Source organism: Euprymna scolopes, chromosome 22, assembly GCF_053919585.1.
Source record: "Euprymna scolopes isolate OS-2025 chromosome 22, ASM5391958v1, whole genome shotgun sequence".
Lineage (NCBI taxonomy): Eukaryota > Metazoa > Mollusca > Cephalopoda > Sepiida > Sepiolidae > Euprymna > Euprymna scolopes.
Genome location: NC_136503.1, coordinates 3,206,211 through 3,228,488, shown reverse-complemented (window position 1 = coordinate 3,228,488; position 22,278 = coordinate 3,206,211). Strand labels below are relative to the sequence as shown.

At 22.4% G+C, this 22,278-nt stretch overlaps 1 protein-coding gene across 1 annotated transcript in view; it reads left to right on the top strand.

The window, feature by feature from the left end:
* The window catches only part of LOC145243804 (sialin-like), a 93,585-nt gene that overhangs the window by 61,593 nt on the left and 9,714 nt on the right, over nucleotides 1-22,278 (top strand). The window contains exon 10 of the mRNA XM_080106835.1: nucleotides 772-927. Coding sequence (XP_079962961.1) covers nucleotides 772-927 — 156 coding nt within the window. The remainder of the gene's footprint in view (nucleotides 1-771; nucleotides 928-22,278) is intronic.

Here is a 22,278-nt window from a genome sequence, read left to right as displayed (position 1 = left end):
ATCATTTAAATATTTATATATTTACGTACACAATCTTTGTTGTTTCAATTTGGCATTTTTGTTTGTGAAAATTTGGTTGGTTGGTTGTTTTACGGCATATCAACCTTTTTCAGGTTATTTAATGCCGAATCTAATTATTTTGAGGAACGATTTTTAATGGAGTATATTTTTTTTTTTTTAAGTCAGATTATGTTTAACCCATAGTTAGGACCCTAATAGGTACTACCACTCCAGGTCAGAGTGGACCTGGGAGCAATGGCAATTAAAGGGTGGTTCCACACTCCCTAAGGCCCGCAAGGTGGGGCCTCACCATTGGATATAGTTTTAGGTCATATCCAGGACCTGAAAATTTGGCTACAGTTATCAATTTGGCCTTTTTTTTTTTCGCTTCAAATATTTTTTTATGCTCTGGCAACCCTGAGGACAACGTGCTATTGTAAAGAAGCACCTTTTCTTGTTACAGGATCAAATGGGGCCTTCTATGCAGCAGTCATAAACATTGACATTGGTTTCATCTGACAGAGACAAACCATAGTGAATAGTTTTGGTCACACAATGAACAATCAGACTCCAAGGAAAAAAGAAATCTTAATTGAACATTTAGTGGTTAACAGGCAGTCATGAAGAAAGATGATGTAGGCACTCTGTTCTGCCATGTGTTACTATTTTCGCTTGAAGATATCCTTCTTCAAAAAAGTGTATCAGAATCAGAACTTGATAACAAACTAGTGAATTCATTTAAAATGTTTCATTTTTTTTTTTAAACTGCAGGCTTTATTTTACCATCCATTTTTTTGATCGCCATCAATTACGTTGAATGCAACAAAGATTGGGCTGTCGTGATTCTTTTCCTGGCCGTCGGCACCACCGGGTTCGGCAGTTCTGGATACCTTGTAAATCATGTGGACCTGGCCCCACCATTAGCTGGTAGGTAGACTTTTACGCATATACTTTGTAGTAATGTGGTATACGATTATGTTCTTGCTAACACATGCACCTGTTTTATCTATATTTCTATAAAAGTGAAATCGTCTGCTTGTGTGTGTGTGTGTGTGTGTGTGTGTGTGTGTGTGTGTGTGTGTGTGTGTGTGTGTGTGAGTACATTTCCCTGCCCAACTACTCTGTCAATTTTCGGTCTACAGACTCGAGATTTGACATAAAGGGTATTGAGATTTGGGAAATTCTTTTTAATCGGTTTTTGGCCAAAAATTTGGCCATCAAGGGGTCAAAGTTCAACGATTTGACCTTTGAAAACTTTACCAAACTCCTCTGTTAATTTTGGGTCTAAACACTTGAAATTTTAGATGTAGGTTACTTGGACATGGATCAAACTTTTTAATTTGATTTGATCCCAAAACAATACATGTTAAGGGGGTCAAAATTGAGGTCAAAGTTAAAAAAAATTTGACCTCTGCAATCTCTACCAAATTACTCAGTCATTTTTTGGTCTAAACATTTGAAATTTTACATAAAGTGTTTTCAGACATAGGGCAAGCTTTTTAATCGTTTTTTAGCCGAAAATTTGGTTGTCAAGGGGTCAAAGTTCAAACGATTTGACCTTTGCGGTCTCTAGCAAACTATTCAACCAATTTTTGGTCTAAACATTTGAAATTTTACATAAAGAGTATTCAGACAGGCAGCAAGCTTTTTAATCATTTTTTGGGCGAAAATTTGGCTGCCAAGAGGTCAAAGTTGAAAAAGTTGACCTTTATAGACTCTATCAAACTCCTCTGCCAATTTTGGGTCTAAACACTTGAAATTTTAAATATAGGTTATCTGGACATGAGTCAAACTTTTTAATATATATATATGCATATGCACATGAAGTTATGAACATAGGGCTCAAGCAAAGCCAGGCTGAACTGCTAGTTATGACTAAAGGAAATTTCCACATTAAAATTAGATTACTGAGAAAAAGGAAATTATAACTAGAAATTAAATTGACATGTTCGAAAGAAGTAACGTCACAGGAAGTGACATTACAGGAAGTGAAGTCACAGGAAAATTCTGGTGAGACATGCCAAATAAGATAGTTTAATCTTTCTCTTGATTTTTATCTCTCAATCAAGACAGATGTTTTTTCAGACATTCTCTTCACACTCGCCCTCCCCTCACTCCGAATAATATTCTATTTGTTACTTCCTGCCAAAAAATACTAGACTGAAGGAGTAAATTAAAGATTGTTTCTTATAATTTGATTTTATTATTTGTATTGAACTATGTAGCACAATATTACTTTCTGAATATTTATTAGTATTTATTAATTTATTTCATTTGGATTATTTATTAGTACTTTTTTTTTTTTTTTTTTACATAGGCGTCACCACATTATCAAGGCCAAGAGGCCACTCAAGGATAAGGGTTAAAGAGTGTACAGTAGAAATTGGACATTATAGTAATCATTAGTAATGAAAATTTGGTAAAGTTGATAACTTATATGGAACGGCTCATCAAGAACTTATTTACGTTAGACTTGAAGACAACCATATTGTAGTCAGCCGGAAAGCAGGAAAACGGAAGACAATTCCACAGGCGTACAGTTCTAAGAAAAAAGCTTTGTTCATGGAATCTACGTTTAGGTTTAGGCACAGATAAAGAGTGGGGGGAATTATTGATAGTGTTTACAGCTAGACGAGTGTTTCTTGTGAAAGTTTGGCGAGGGGGGACCATAGATTGAAGCTCATTCGAACACTGTCCATGAAAATAACGATACATCAGAGACAAACTCGCAACATCTCTTCTGTGAGATAAAGGTTGCAAGGAAGAGAAAAGGACATCTCCTACGAGGCTCTTATATAGATAGAGAATAGCATCAGCAGTGAGATATCTACTGGATCGATAGAAAGATCCCACCATTTTTCCAGCGGCCTTGGCAACAGATTTGATGTACGTGTTCCATTTAAGATCAGGAGTAATGGTCAAGCCAAGAAGTTTGTCAAAACTTGAGGCCTCCTGAAGACGAGAGCCATTCATTTCAATTGATGTCAGATGTGGATCAGAATGTTGATGATGTAAAGAGAGAAGCTTGGTTTTAGATGCATTAAAAGTAACCAGCCATTCTTTACCCCATTGTACTACGTGCTCAAGATCAGAGGAGAGAGAATTGGAGAGAACTTGGTCGTTTACTGTCTTAGATGTGCTACCATAAATGGTAGTGTCGTCAGCATAGATGTCTACAAATGATGTAAGGATGTGATTTGGAAGATCATTAATGTAGATCAGGAAAAGAGTTGGGCCCAGGATGGACCCCTGAGGGACACCGGCATTAATACTGTGAGCTTCTGATTTTTGCCCCTCAACTACTACTCTTATCAACCTATCAGAAAGAAATGATTTAATAATTGAGAAGACATTTCCAGCAATACCATAGCTAGAGATCTTATGAAGTAAACCTTTATGCCATACCCTATCAAAGGCCTTAGATATGTCAAGAGCAATTGCCCTAGAAAGGTTGCCTCCGTCAAGAGATTTGCTAATCCTATGAGATATAACTGTAAGCACATCTGCTGTAGATCTAGCAGAACGGAAACCATATTGAGTGTCACTAAGAAGGTTATTTTTGTTGAGATGGTTGATTACTTCTGTATTTAACACAGATTCCAGCAACTTACTCATGACGCACAGGAGACTTATTGGCCTGTACTGAGAGGGGGATGAGCGATCACCTGAATTCTTAAATACAGGGCATACTGATGAAATTTTCCAAGGAGATGGGAAACTATTCTCCTTAAGACAACGTTTAAACAGTTTTGTAAGTATGGGCGCTAGTTCACGTTGAAGTTTTTTGAGTACTATAATTGGAATACCGTCAGGGCCAGTTGCTTTACTGGAATCAAGGTTTTTGATTAGCTTGGCAACATCACGTACAGATATACGTATATCACATAGCGTGTTTTCTGATACAGGAGGAAATATTGGGGGTTGGCAGCCTTGATCGCAAAGGGTAGAATTAGCTGCGAAGTTCTTGACAAAGAGTTTGGCTTTGTCTGATGCTGACGAGATTACCTCAGGTCCATTGATAATAGTTGGGATGGAGCACACGCTTCTGTTCATGATTCTGTTTGCTATTTGCCAAAACTGGTGGGAACCAAGCCGCTGCTCAGCTACTTTGGACTTAACAGATTGAGCATACAACTCTCTTGCATTCTTTATTACTTTCTTACAATGGTTGCTGGCAGTTCTGAAAGCGGCTTTAGTTTTCATACATCTATTACGTTGGAAACAGTGGAAAAAGTAATTTCTGTGCGCAATGGCAGCAGCACATTCTGGAGAGAACCATGGCTGGCTGTTAGGTTTTTGCTGAAACTTTTTTGAGGGTATGAAACGGTCAATACCTACAATTAACCATTCCGTCAGGTCTAATACTATAGAAGACACATCCTTTTTAAACATGGAGCGCAGAGGTAGATCAGATATAAATGTACGGAAGCTATCCCAGTCAGCCTTAGTGTATCGATATACTGTACGATGGAGAGGTACGTCTGGGGACTTATTACATTTCATTTTTATCTTAATTGATATAACAGAGTGGTCGGAAGAGCCAAGAGGCGACAGAACAGAAACTGAACATAGTTCAGGGCAAGTTGTGAGAAAAAGGTATCGTAGGCTCGCATACTGGCCATCATTGTCGGGCACACGGGTGGGTTCCTGAACAATCTGAGTGAGGTCATAGGCAATGGAGAAATCATGACAGAACCTTCCCTCATCATCGGTCTTGTTAGAGTGGGTCAACCATTCGACGTTGTGAACATTGAAGTCACCACATACGTGAATGTTAGCTGAAGGATAAGCAGATAAGACTTGGTCAATTTTCTTAGATATGCTTTGAAAGATAGTAACTCTGCTGTTATGAGGGCGATAGAGAGTAAATATAAATGCTAAAGCAACCCGGAAATATAAATGCTAAAGCAACCCGTAAATATAAATGCTAAAGCAACCCGGAAGCACATATAGGGTAAGTTAGGATCTTCCTGGGAGATGTCCCTACCACATGGAAAGTTATCCCTAATATAGGCACATATTCCATGCCCATGGCGATCTTGGGGGTCAGATTTAGAAGTTAAGTTAGAGTATCCTTTAATTGCGAACTCTTCTAGGGAAATAGCCTGTCCAATGCCAGTTTCACTTAAAAATAAAAGGTCTGGTTTAGTCTCCTGTAATTGGGTTTCTACCTCTGGAAGGTTAGAACGTAGACCCCTGATGTTGGAGAAGGAGACATGGTAGTAGGGGTCTACGTTGGAAGTTGGAGAACCGGGTTTAATCGTGTACTTTTTCTTGAAACTTGTCATGATGAATTTTTGGAATTTGTGGACTAGATCGTCAGATTTACTTAGAGCAGGACAGAGAGGGGAAACTAAGAGAGAAAAAGAAACGAAGATTTTTTTTTTTTATTTGTAGCTAATGATAAGGTAAAGCCGTAACAATTACCCACTAGTATGGCATCGAGAGGCCCCACCAGAAGCTACTGCATGGTCCAGAATCCATTCACCAAATGGCAATACAGCAGCTCCAGTATTTTGCACCTGCTGATAGGACAGCCTCCTTGGTGGTTAATCCAAGGTTCGGGTCCCTGACTATCAGGCGGATAACGTCAGCCCAGACAAAACGTTTACCTCCAGCACCCTTACTAGTGACATGGCTACAAGGATAGACATAGAAACAGAAAATTTCCGCCATCTCTGCCAACTGTTCGCGCAAAATACTGCCAACCTAGAAAACAGCTTTTTCTTCTCCCTTTGTCCGAAAAATCACTCATTAAAAAATGAGGACTGAGGGACAAATAAGAAGAAGCGAGAGTAACAGGAGCTGCCGATAATGCATCCACAATGCGTTTTCTACTCTCCATTAAAAAAAAAAAAAAAAAAAAAATATTAAGTATTCTACTTAAAAGTCCAACGGACGTGTTTAAGGGAAAGTATAGTGAAAGATTCCCCTCTCACGAACTAAGAATGAGTACAAATTCGTAATCTATTTTTGCAATCAACTTGGTAGATAAATAGACATTTATGGACGAGAAAAAAAAAAGCTAGCATTTAATAAAACAGAAATACATAAATTAAATACTGAAATAAAATGGAGTTATTAATATTTGAATCTAAAAATAAAAAGTATGATTAAAATTGAAAACACTTATCTCAACAAAAACACGGCCGATTCCAAAATGTAAACTGAAATGAGGAAATTTAAGTTAACAGCGTTCAAAAAGATTTTTTTTCTTTTTTTTTTTAAATAAACCGTTAAAGGAAAGCGTGATTTTATTCTGAACTTTAGCTAGTCACGTTATAAGAAATTTACGATAAAAAAGAAAAGCGTATGGGGGGGGGTTCTTCCGAAAGTTACATAAATTAAATACTGAAATAAAATGGAGTTACTAATATTTGAATCTAAAAATAAAAAGTATGATTAAAATTGAAAACACTTATTTCAACAAAAACACGGCCGATTCCAAAATGTAAACTGAAATGAGGAAATTTAAGTTAACCTTAGTTAACTTAATTAAGTACTTATTCATTTATCTCATTTAGATCAGTTCTATATTTAAAAAACAATGGACACTATTTTCATATAAATGTTAATAAACTCATATTTGCTGTCGAAAGTTTTTGTAAGACATACAAACCCACACACACACATATTTTGCCCTTTTATAGATATAGAAGATGGATACTATTGTTATATATATAGAAGATGGATACTATTGTTATATATATAGAAGATGGATACTATTGTTATATATATAGAAGATGGATACTATTGTTATATATATAGAAGATGGATACTATTGTTATATATATAGAAGATGGATACTATTGTTATATATATAGAAGATGGATACTATTGTTATATATATAGAAGATGGATACTATTGTTATATATATAGAAGATGGATACTATTGTTATATATATAGAAGATGGATACTATTGTTATATATATAGAAGATGGATACTATTGTTATATATATAGAAGATGGATACTATTGTTATATATATAGAAGATGGATACTATTTTTATATATATAGAAGATGGATACTATTGTTATATATATAGAAGATGGATACTATTTATATATATATATAGAAGATGGATACTATTTTTATATATATAGAAGATGGATACTATTGTTATATATATAGAAGATGGATACTATTTATATATATATATAGAAGATGGATACTATTTTTATATATATAGAAGATGGATACTATTGTTATATATATAGAAGATGGATACTATTATATATATATATAGAAGATGGATACTATTGTTATATATATATAGAAGATGGATACTATTGTTATATATATAGAAGATGGATACTATTGTTATATATATAGAAGATGGATACTATTGTTATATATATAGAAGATGGATACTATTGTTATATATATAGAAGATGGATACTATTGTTATATATATAGAAGATGGATACTATTGTTATATATATAGAAGATGGATACTATTGTTATATATATAGAAGATGGATACTATTGTTATATATATAGAAGATGGATACTATTGTTATATATATAGAAGATGGATACTATTGTTATATATATAGAAGATGGATACTATTGTTATATATATAGAAGATGGATACTATTTATATATATATATAGAAGATGGATACTATTGTTATATATATAGAAGATGGATACTATTGTTATATATATAGAAGATGGATACTATTTATATATATATATATAGAAGATGGATACTATTGTTATATATATATAGAAGATGGATACTATTGTTATATATATAGAAGATGGATACTATTGTTATATATATAGAAGATGGATACTATTGTTATATATATAGAAGATGGATACTATTGTTATATATATAGAAGATGGATACTATTGTTATATATATAGAAAATGGATACTATTGTTATATATATAGAAGATGGATACTATTGTTATATATATAGAAGATGGATACTATTGTTATATATATAGAAGATGGATACTATTGTTATATATATAGAAGATGGATACTATTGTTATATATATAGAAGATGGATACTATTGTTATATATATAGAAGATGGATACTATTGTTATATATATAGAAGATGGATACTATTGTTATATATATAGAAGATGGATACTATTGTTATATATATAGAAGATGGATACTATTGTTATATATATAGAAGATGGATACTATTGTTATATATATAGAAGATGGATACTATTGTTATATATATAGAAGATGGATACTATTGTTATATATATAGAAGATGGATACTATTTATATATATATATATATAGAAGATGGATACTATTTTTATATATATAGAAGATGGATACTATTGTTATATATATAGAAGATGGATACTATTGTTATATATATATATAGAAGATGGATACTATTGTTATATATATATAGAAGATGGATACTATTGTTATATATATAGAAGATGGATACTATTGTTATATATATAGAAGATGGATACTATTGTTATATATATATAGAAGATGGATACTATTGTTATATATATATATAGAAGATGGATACTATTGTTATATATATAGCAGATGGATACTATTGTTATATATATAGAAGATGGATACTATTTATATATATATATATATATATAGAAGATGGATACTATTTTTATATATATAGAAGATGGATACTATTGTTATATATATAGAAGATGGATACTATTTATATATATATATATAGAAGATGGATACTATTGTTATATATATATAGAAGATGGATACTATTGTTATATATATAGAAGATGGATAATATTGTTATATATATAGAAGATGGATACTATTGTTATATATATAGAAGATGGATACTATTGTTATATATATAGAAGATGGATACTATTGTTATATATATAGAAGATGGATACTATTGTTATATATATAGAAGATGGATACTATTGTTATATATATAGAAGATGGATACTATTGTTATATATATAGAAGATGGATACTATTGTTATATATATAGAAGATGGATACTATTTATATATATATATAGAAGATGGATACTATTTTTATATATATAGAAGATGGATACTATTGTTATATATATAGAAGATGGATACTATTTATATATATATATATAGAAGATGGATACTATTGTTATATATATATAGAAGATGGATACTATTGTTATATATATAGAAGATGGATACTATTGTTATATATATAGAAGATGGATACTATTGTTATATATATAGAAGATGGATACTATTGTTATATATATAGAAGATGGATACTATTGTTATATATATAGAAGATGGATACTATTGTTATATATATAGAAGATGGATACTATTGTTATATATATAGAAGATGGATACTATTGTTATATATATAGAAGATGGATACTATTGTTATATATATAGAAGATGGATACTATTGTTATATATATAGAAGATGGATACTATTGTTATATATATAGAAGATGGATACTATTGTTATATATATAGAAGATGGATACTATTGTTATATATATAGAAGATGGATACTATTTATATATATATATAGAAGATGGATACTATTGTTATATATATAGAAGATGGATACTATTGTTATATATATAGAAGATGGATACTATTTATATATATATATATAGAAGATGGATACTATTGTTATATATATATATAGAAGATGGATACTATTGTTATATATATAGAAGATGGATACTATTGTTATATATATAGAAGATGGATACTATTGTTATATATATAGAAGATGGATACTATTGTTATATATATAGAAGATGGATACTATTGTTATATATATAGAAGATGGATACTATTGTTATATATATAGAAGATGGATACTATTGTTATATATATAGAAGATGGATACTATTGTTATATATATATAGAAGATGGATACTATTGTTATATATATAGAAGATGGATACTATTGTTATATATATAGAAGATGGATACTATTGTTATATATATAGAAGATGGATACTATTGTTATATATATAGAAGATGGATACTATTGTTATATATATAGAAGATGGATACTATTGTTATATATATAGAAGATGGATACTATTGTTATATATATAGAAGATGGATACTATTGTTATATATATAGAAGATGGATACTATTTATATATATATATAGAAGATGGATACTATTTTTATATATATAGAAGATGGATACTATTGTTATATATATAGAAGATGGATACTATTTATATATATATATATATAGAAGATGGATACTATTGTTATATATATAGAAGATGGATACTATTGTTATATATATAGAAGATGGATACTATTGTTATATATATAGAAGATGGATACTATTTATATATATATATATAGAAGATGGATACTATTGTTATATATATATATAGAAGATGGATACTATTGTTATATATATAGAAGATGGATACTATAGTTATATATATAGAAGATGGATACTATTGTTATATATATAGAAGATGGATACTATTGTTATATATATAGAAGATGGATACTATTGTTATATATATAGAAGATGGATACTATTTATATATATATATAGATAATGGATACTATTTTTATATATATAGAAGATGGATACTATTGTTATATATATAGAAGATGGATACTATTTATATATATATATAGAAGATGGATACTATTGTTATATATATATATAGAAGATGGATACTATTGTTATATATATAGAAGATGGATACTATTGTTATATATATAGAAGATGGATACTATTGTTATATATATAGAAGATGGATACTATTGTTATATATATAGAAGATGGATACTATTGTTATATATATAGAAGATGGATACTATTGTTATATATATAGAAGATGGATACTATTGTTATATATATAGAAGATGGATACTATTGTTATATATATAGAAGATGGATACTATTGTTATATATATAGAAGATGGATACTATTGTTATATATATAGAAGATGGATACTATTGTTATATATATAGAAGATGGATACTATTGTTATATATATAGAAGATGGATACTATTGTTATATATATAGAAGGTGGATACTATTGTTATATATATAGAAGATGGATACTATTGTTATATATATAGAAGATGGATACTATTTATATATATATATAGAAGATGGATACTATTTATATATATATATAGAAGATGGATACTATTGTTATATATATAGAAGATGGATACTATTTATATATATATATAGAAGATGGATACTATTTATATATATATATAGAGAAGATGGATACTATTGTTATAGATATAGAAGATGGATACTATTTATATATATATATATAGAAGATGGATACTATTTTTATATATATAGAAGATGGATACTATTTTTATAGAAATGTTAATAAACTCATATTTGTTGTGTGTGTTATTGGTTTTTGTCTTGAAAAAAACTTATCTTTAGAGGTATCCAGAAAAATCTCAGCTTTATCAAAACATTGATTAAATATATTTCGCATTCCTCCTGTAAGAATGAACAAGAAAGGCAGGTGTACAACAACTGCTACATAAAAACAAAAAAGAGAAAAGAGAGGCAGACAAACTCTACACACTGCCACTAATTCTATGGCTACTAATACATGTCTGTTGTTGGAATCGAAAGAATTATGGCAGTGCTAGATCATCATTAATTTCAAACTGTACCTAAATCAAAACGTAGATTCCATGAACAAAGCTTCTTTCTGAGAAGTGCACGGTTCCATTTGCTTGTTTCCCACATGACTACAACTTGGATGTCTTCAAGTCCAACATAAACAAATTCCTGACAAACCGCCCCCTTAAATAAGACACTTTATGAAATCTCCATTACTAATGATTACTACAATACTATCCCATTAATTACTGTACATGCAATAACCCTTATCCCCGAGTGGCTTCCGGGCCTTGATAAGTGGTGACTACCATGTAAAAAAAAAATGTATTACCTTGTCTATAACAGGGGTAGAAAACCTTTGTGACAACATTCATATGAAAGAGTTGATTGAAAGGTGGATTGAACCAAATAATGTTATTGTCTTTAAAAACTTCTATAATAAACATTATTTTTTACAAAAGTTTTATTTTTAAAACAGAATATTCCATTAAGTTCAGTAAACGTCTGACGAAATTTCAATAATTTTATATAATTTTAGAATGACATTTGTCTAGCAGTTCTGGGGAAAAAACTATTGGAGTAGAAGGTTTTCTTACACCTAGGGATCTCTACTGTGAAGGGGTGGGATTTAGCTGCTTGTCTGGGGTATTCACATCGAGGGGGTACAAGTGTTTATAGTTCGTCAGAGTATTCATCATTAAAGTACTTGTAGAACAGGCAGAGGGATGCAACATTTCATCGGAGGGACAGAGGATGAAGCTTAGATGACAGTTCAGGACCTATCAGGTTGGCGACTCTCTTTTGTAACCAGTCAAGGAGTGAGAGACAAGCAAGATGCACCAACCCAAATGTGACAACAGTAATCCATACATGGGCGAATGGTGTAGAGGTACAGGATACTTTCAGGTGTAAGTAGTTTTCTAGCATGGTAGAGAGAGCCCATCTTCTTCGCAGCAGCCTTGGCAATGCTCTCAATATATCTATTCCAGTTCATATTCCCTGTAAACGTTAGGCCGAGGAGTTTAAAGGAAGTACTTTCAGGCAATATGTTCTTGGCCATTGCTATTGGTGGTAAAAAAGGCTTCTTGTAATTATTGAAGGAAACAAGCTTAGTCTTGGCAGCATTGAATGTGATCATCCATTTTTGTCCCCATTCCACTACAGATTGGAGGTCATCCTCTAGTGTTTCTGCCATTTCCTTAGATATGTGTTCATTTATTTTCCCCTCGTGCCTGTTATAGAGAGTGATGTCATCAACAAATATACCCATCTCAGAAACAATTTCATCAGGGAGGTCATTTATGAATATCAGGAATAATAAATGTCCGAGGATAAACCCCTAAGGTACTCCTGCATTTATATCATATTGTTAAGAGGTACGACAATCGAGGACAACCTGGATTTTTTTCTTACTTAAAAAGGATTTAATTACATTATCAACAATTATATTTTATTATTATTTACATAAACAATTAAATTTTATTGTTTATTTTAAAGAATGTTATTTTATTTTTTATTTAACAATTTTTTATTTAAAATAAACAATTATATTTATTATTTATATTAAACAACGATATTTATTATTTATATTAAACAATTATTTGTTATATCATTCATATTAGTAACTTATAGATATATATGTTATATATATATTATTAATATTTATATTAACAATTACATTTTATTAATATTAATATTGAAGAATTTTCTTTTTTATGATTTATATTCAACAACTATATTTTATTCAACATATTTTTATACGTATTATTCATATTAAACAATTTATATTATTATTTATATTAAACAATTATATTTTATTATTATTTATATTAAGCAATGATAGCTTATTATTATTTATATTAAACAATAATATTTTATTATTATTTATATTAAACAATTATATTTTATTAGTATTTATATTAAACAATTATATGTTATTTTTATTTATATCAAAAAATTATATTGTATTGTAATTTATATTAAGCAATTATATTTTATTATTATTTATATTAAACAATTATATTTTATTATTATTTAAATTAAACAATTATATTTTATTATTATTTATATTAAACAATTATATTTTATTATTATTTAAATTAAACAATTATATTTTATTATTATTTATATTAAACAATTATATTTTATTATTATTTATATTAAACAATTATATTTAATTATTATTTATATTAAACAATTATATTTTATTATTATTTATATTAAACAATTATATTTTATTATTATTTAAATTACACAATTATATTTTATTATTATTTATATTAAACAATTATATTTTATCATTATTTATATTAAACAATAATATTATATTATTATTTATATTAAACAATAATATTTCATTATTATTTATATTAAACAATTTTTTATTATGATTTATATTAAACAATTATATTTTATTATTATTTATATTAAACAATTATATTATTATTTATATTAAACAATTATATTTTATTATTATTTATATTAAACAATCATAATTTATTATTAGTTATATTAAACAATTATATTTTATTATTATTTACATTAAACAATAATATTTTATTATTATTTACATTAAACAATTATATTTTATTATTATTTATATTAAACAATTATATTTTATTATTATTTACATTAAACAATTATATTTTATTATTATTTATATTAAACAATTATATTTTATTATTAGTTATATTAAACCATTTTTATTATTATTTATATTAAACAATTATATTTTATTATTATTTATATTAAACAATAATATCTTATTATTATTTATCTTAAACAATTATATTTTATTATTATTTATATTAAACAATTATATTTTATTATTATTTATATTAAACAATTTTTATTATTATTTATATTAAACAATTATATTTTATTATTATTTATATTAAACAATTTTTATGATTATTTATATTGAACAATTTTATTTTATTATTATTTATATTAAACAATTATATTTTATTATTATTTATATTAAACAATTATATTTTATTATTATTTATATTAAACAATTTTTATTATTATTTATATTAAACAATTTTTATTATTATTTATATTAAACAATTATATTTTATTATTATTTATATTAAAACATAGTATTTTATATTTATTTATATTAAACAATTATATTTTATTATTGTTTATATTAAACAATAATATTTTATAATTATTTATATTAAACAATTATATTTGATTATTATTTATATTGAACAATTATATTTTATAATTATTTATATTAAACAATTATATTTTATTATTATTTATATTAAACAATTATATTTTATTATTATTTATCTTAAACAATTATATTTTATTATTATTTATATTAAACAATTATATTTTATTATTATTTATATTAAACCATTTTTATTATTATTTATATTAAACAATTTTTATTATTATTTATATTAAACAATTGTATTTTATTATGTTTTATATTAAACAATTGTATTTTACTATTATTTATATAAATATAATAAACAATAATATTTTATTATTATTTATATAAATATAATAAACAATAATATTTTATTATTATTTATATTAAACAATATTTTATTATTATTTATATTAAACAATAATATTTTATTATTATTTATATTAAACAATTATATTTTATTATTATTTATATTAAACAATTATATTTAATTATTATTTATATTAAACACTAATATTATATTATGATTTATATTAAACAATTATATTTCATTATTATTTATATTAAACAATTTTTTATTATTATTTATATTAAACAATTATATTTTATTATTATTTATATTAAACAATTATATTTTATTATTATTTATCTTAAACAATTATATTTTATTATTATTTATATTAAACAATTATATTTTATTATTATTTATATTAAACAATTTATATTATTATTTATATTAAACAATTATATTTTATTATTTATATTGAACAATTATATTTTATTATTATTTATATTAAACAATTTTATTTTATTATTATTTATATTAAACAATTTTTATTATTATTTATATTAAACAATTATATTGTATTATTATTTATATTAAACAATAGTATTTTATTTTTATTTATATTAAACAATTATATTTTATTATTGTTTATATTAAACAATAATATTTTATAATTATTTATATTAAACAATTATATTTGATTATTATTTATATTGAACAATTATATTTTATAATTATTTATATTAAACAATTATATTTTATTATTATTTATATTAAACAATTATATTTTATTATTATTTTTATTAAACAATTATATTTTATTATTATTTATATTAAACACTAATATTATATTATGATTTATATTAAACAATAATATTTCATTATTATTCATATTAAACAATTTTTTATTATTATTTATATTAAACAATTACATTTTATTATTATTTATATTAAACAATTATATTTTATTATTATTTATATTAAACAATTATATTTTATTATTATTTATGTTAAACAATTATATTTTATTATTATTTATATTAAACAATTATATTTTATTATTATTTATATTAAGCAATTTTTATTTTTATTTATATTAAAACAATTTCTATTATTATTTATATTAAACAATTGTATTTTATTATTATTTATATTAAACAATTGTATTTTATTATTATTTATATTAAACAATAATATTTTATTATTATTTATATTAAACAATAAAATTTTATTATTATTTATATTAAACAATTATATTTTATTATTATTTATATTAAACAATTATATTTTATTATTATTTATATTAAACAATTATATTTTATAATTATTTATATTAAACAATAATATTATATTATTATTTATATTAAACAATAACATTTCATTGTTATTTATATTAAACAATTTTTTATTATAATTTATATTAAACAATTATATTTTATTATTATTTATATTAAACAATTATATTTTATTATTATTTATATTAAACAATTATATTATTATTTATATTAAACAATTATATTTTCTTATTATTTATATTAAACAATTATATTTTATTATTAGTTATATTAAACAATTATATTTTATTATTATTTATATTAAACAATAATATTTTATTATTATTTACATGAAACAATTATATTTTCTTATTATTTATATTAAACAATTATATTTTATTATTATTTATATTAAACAATTATATTTTATTATTAGTTATAGTAAGCAATAATATTTTATTATTATTTATATTAAACAATTATATTTTATTATTATTTATATTAAACAATTATATTTTGTTATTATTTATATTAAACAATTCTATTTTATTATTAGTTATATTAAACCATTTTTATTATTATTATTTATATTAAACAATTATATTTTATTATTATTTATATTAAACAATAATATTTTATTATTATTTATATTAAACAATTATATTTTATTATTATTTATATCAAATAATAATATTTTATTATTATTTATATCAACCAATTATATTTTATTATAATTTATATCAAACAATTATATTTTATTATTATTTATGTTAAACAATAATATTTTATTAATATTTATATTAAATAATTATATTTTATTATTATTTATATTAAACAATTTTTTATTATCATTTATATTAAACAATTATATTTTATTATTGTTTATATTACCCAATTATATTTTATTATTATTTGTATTAAACAATTATATTGTATTATTATTTATATTAAACAATTATATTTTATTATTATTTATATTACACCATTATATTTTATTATTATTTATATTAAACAATTTGTTATTATTATTTATATTAAACAATAATATTTTATTATTATTTATATTAAACAATTATATTTTATTTTTATTTATATTAAACAATTATATTTTATTATTATTTATATTAAACAATAATATTTTTATTATTATTTATATTAAACAATTATATTTTATTATTATTAATATTCAATAATTATATTTTATTATTATTTATACTAAACAATAATATTTTATTATTATTTATATTAAACAATTATATTTTATTATTATTTATATTAAACAATAATATTTTATTATTATTTATATTAAACAATTATATTTTATTATTATTTATATTAAACAATTATATTTTATTATTATTTATATCAAACAATTATATTATATTTTTATTTATGTTAAACAATTATATTTTATTATTATTTATATTAAACAATTTTATTTCATTATTATCCTAAACAATTTTTATTATTATTTATATTAAACAACTATATTTTATAATAATTTATATTTATATATATTATATATAATATATATTATAATTTATATTAAATAATAATATTTTATTATTATTTATATTAAACAATAATATTTTATTATTATTTATATTAAACAATTATATTTTATTATTATTTATATTAAACAATGTTTTATTATTATTTATATTAAACAATTATATTTTATTATTATTTATATTAAACAATAATATCTTATTATTATTTATCTTAAACAATTATATTTTATTATTATTTATATTAAACAATTATATTTTATTATTATTTATATTAAACAATTTTTATTATTATTTATATTAAACAATTATATTTTATTATTTATATTGAACAATTATACGTTATTATTATTTATATTAAACAATTTTTATTATTATTTATAGTAAACAATTTTATTTTATTATTATTTATATTAAACAATAATATTTTATTTTTATTTATATTAAGCAATTATATTTTATTATTATTTATATTAAACAATTATATTTTATAATTATTTATATTAAACAATTATATTTGATTATTATTTATATTGAACAATTATATTTTATAATTATTTATATTAAACAATTATATTTTATTATTATTTATATTGAACAATTATATTTTATTATTATTTATATTAAACAATTATATTTTATTATTATTTATATTAAACAATTATATTTTATTATTATTTATATTAAACAATTATATTATATTATTATTTATATTAAACAATAATATTTCATTATTATTTATATTAAACAATTTTTTATTATTATTTATATTAAACAATTATATTTTATTATTATTTATATTAAACAATTATATTTTATTATTATTTATATTAAACAATTATATTTTCTTATTATTTATATTAAACAATGATAATTTATTATTAGTTATATGAAACAATTATATTTTATTATTATTTATATTAAACAATTATATTTTATTATTATTTACATTAAACAATTATATTTTCTTATTATTTATATTAAACAATTATATTTTATTATTATTTATATTAAACAATTATATTTTATTATTATTTATATTAAACAATTATATTTTATTATTAGTTATATTAAACCATTTTTATTATTTTTTATATTAAACAATTATATTTTATTATTATTTATATTAAACAATAATATTTTATTATAATTTATATTAAACAATTATATTTAGTATTATTTAAATTAAACAATTATATTATTCTTTATTTATATTAAACAATTTTATTTTATTTTTATTTGTATTACACAATTATATTTTTTGTATTTATATTAAATAATTATAGTTTATTTTTATTTATATTAAGCAATTATATTTTATTTTTATTCATATTAAACAATAATATATTATGTCTATTTATATTAAACAATTATACTTTATTTTTATTTATATTAAACAATTATATTTTATTTTTATTTAAATTAAACAATTATATATTATTTTTATTTATATTAAACAATTATATTTTTATTGATATTAAACAATTATATTTTATTTTTATTTATATTAAACAATTATATATTATTTTTATTTATATTAAACAATTATATTTTGTTTTTATTTATATTAAACAAATATATATTATTTTTATTTATATTAAACAATTATATTTTATTTTTATTTATATTAAACAATTATATTTTATTTTTATTTATATTAAACAATTATATTTTATTTTTATTTATATTAAACAATTATATATTATTTTTATTTATATTAAACAATTATATATTATTTTTATTTATATTAAACAATTATATTTTATTTTTATTTATATTAAACAATTATATATTATTTTTATTTATATTAAACAATTATATATTATTTTTATTTATATTAAACAATTATATTTTATTTTTATTTATATTAAACAATTATATTTTATTTTTATTTATATTAAACAATTATATTTTATTTTTATTTATATTAAACAATTATATATTATTTTTATTTATATTAAACAATTATATATTATTTTTATTTATATTAAACAATTATATTTTATTTTGATTTATATTAAACAATTATATTTTATTTTTATTTATATTAAACAATTATATATTATTTTTATTTATATTAAACAATTATATATTATTTTTATTTATATTAAACAATTATATTTTATTTTTTATTTATATTAAACAATTATATTTTATTTTTATTTATATTAAACAATTATATTTTATTTTTATTTATATTAAACAATTTTTATTTTTATTTATATTAAACAATTTTTATTTTTATTTATATTAAACAATTTTTATTTTTATTTATATTAAACAATTATATTTTTATTGATATTAAACAATTATATTTTATTTTTATTTATATTAAACAATTATATGTTATTTTTTATATTAAACGATTTTATTCATCATTTTCATATTTAGCTTTCATATTAAATTTTATTATTATTTTTATTAGACAATCTAATTTTTTATAATTTTTAATAAATATTATATATATATTATATTATATTTATTATTTATATTAAACATTTATATTCTATTATTTTTCATATTAAACAATTTCATTTTAAGTGGTGAAAAACTCACCTTTTGGGGCTAATTTTTATTTTTCTCCTAAAATTCATACTTGTCTGCTAATAGGGATTTTAAATGATACCGAATTTTAAAAAATTAAGGCATCGTTTGTGATGAAACGTTGTTTTACCCCAATGTTTTTCATCAGGCAAAATAGGTAACAGATTTTAGGTAACAATGGAAGTCTCCTAGACTTGATTTTAAAAATATGGATTATATATTCATAGATTGAACTTTCATACATGCGATAGGTTGTATGCTAATGCACGATAAGCCTGGCTCACAAGGGAATTTTTTAAATCTTCTCACCGATCAGCTCAACAACTTGCCTGTCGGTATAAGGGTACTTTTGTTGGGTGATTTCAGTTTGGATCTTTTTTTTTTATTTTTTATTCAATTTTCACCCCAAACAAGGCACAGTGCCACTTTGAAGCAGGGGGCTACTATTAGGGACTTAATTAGCGGGGTCATTATGAAGGGAGATGAGTAGAAAGATGTTTGTTAACATTACACTTGAACTTCTGCATATCATTGCAGTTGGGAAAGCAGAGTCCCGGAAGGGAGTTCCAAAGACCTGCAGTTTTGGGGAAGAAACTATTGGAGTAAAAAGCTTTCTTGCACCTAGGGATCTCTACTGTAAAGGGATGAGACTTAGTAGCTTGTCGGGTTTGTATGTAATTCTTGATACAGAACTTTCTAGTTCCCCATCTAGTGGTCACTTTGTTTTGTACTTCAATGTGTGAAAAATTGAACATCTAGAATAAAACCAAAAACAACTTATACAGAAGCAATGGTTATATGGCTCTTACTAAAGTTTTTGGCTTGTGTTATTATTATTTATATTAAAGAATTTTATCATATTATTTATATTAAACAATTAAATTTTATCATTATTTATATAAAACAAATATATTTTATTATTATATATATTAAACAATTAAATTTTATTATTCATATTAAAGATATTAAAGAACTTTTTATTATTTATATAAAACAAATATATTTCATTTGTATTAAACAATCACATTTTATTTATATTTATATTAAATAATTATATTTTATTATTATTTATACTAAACAATTTTATTTTATTTTTAATAATTTTAAACAATTATATTTTATTATTAATCATATTAAGCAATTATATTTTATTATTATTTGTATTAAACAATATTTTGTTATTATTTTTATTAAACAAATTTATTTTAATTTATATAAACATATATATTTTATTATTGTTTATATCAAACAATTATTTTATTTTATTAAACAATTATATTTTATTATTGTTTATATTAAATTATATTTTTGATTATTATGTTAAATAATTCTATTTTCTTTTTATCTATATTTGACAAGTATATATTGTTATTTATATTAAATAACTAGCATTTCAGTCCGGCGTTGCTCGGGTGTTTGGATGTGTGTGTTGAGCAAAAAAAAAAAATTAAAATGTGGTAGTAGGAAGGTAGGCTCGAACCCGTACCGCAAAGGAGGAAAAGAACGGAGAAAAAACCCGACGTCTTTGCTGTTACGATCACCGCCAAACTGGAAGTGACTTATGTTTAAATTAAGGCTAGACAATCGAAAGGAGAGGATAACTTTCAAAAATATCGGTGAAAAAAGCACCCCACCCCTATAGAAAAGTTCCCAGTTGAAGGTGAAGATATTAATGCTTTTAGCCAATTTTTCGATTTTAGCCAATTTTGTCGTCTGAAAGGTCGGACTTCAAAACGATACTGATCTTGTAAAAATCCGTCTGTCGAAAGTTTTAGGCAGACATGCAAACATACATACATACATACATACATTTATATATTAATAACTAAAAATTTTCGACCCAAACCGATTAAAAAGCTTGCCTTATCTCTGAATACCCTTTATGTAAAATTTCAAATGTTTAGACCAGAAATTGTCTGAGTAAT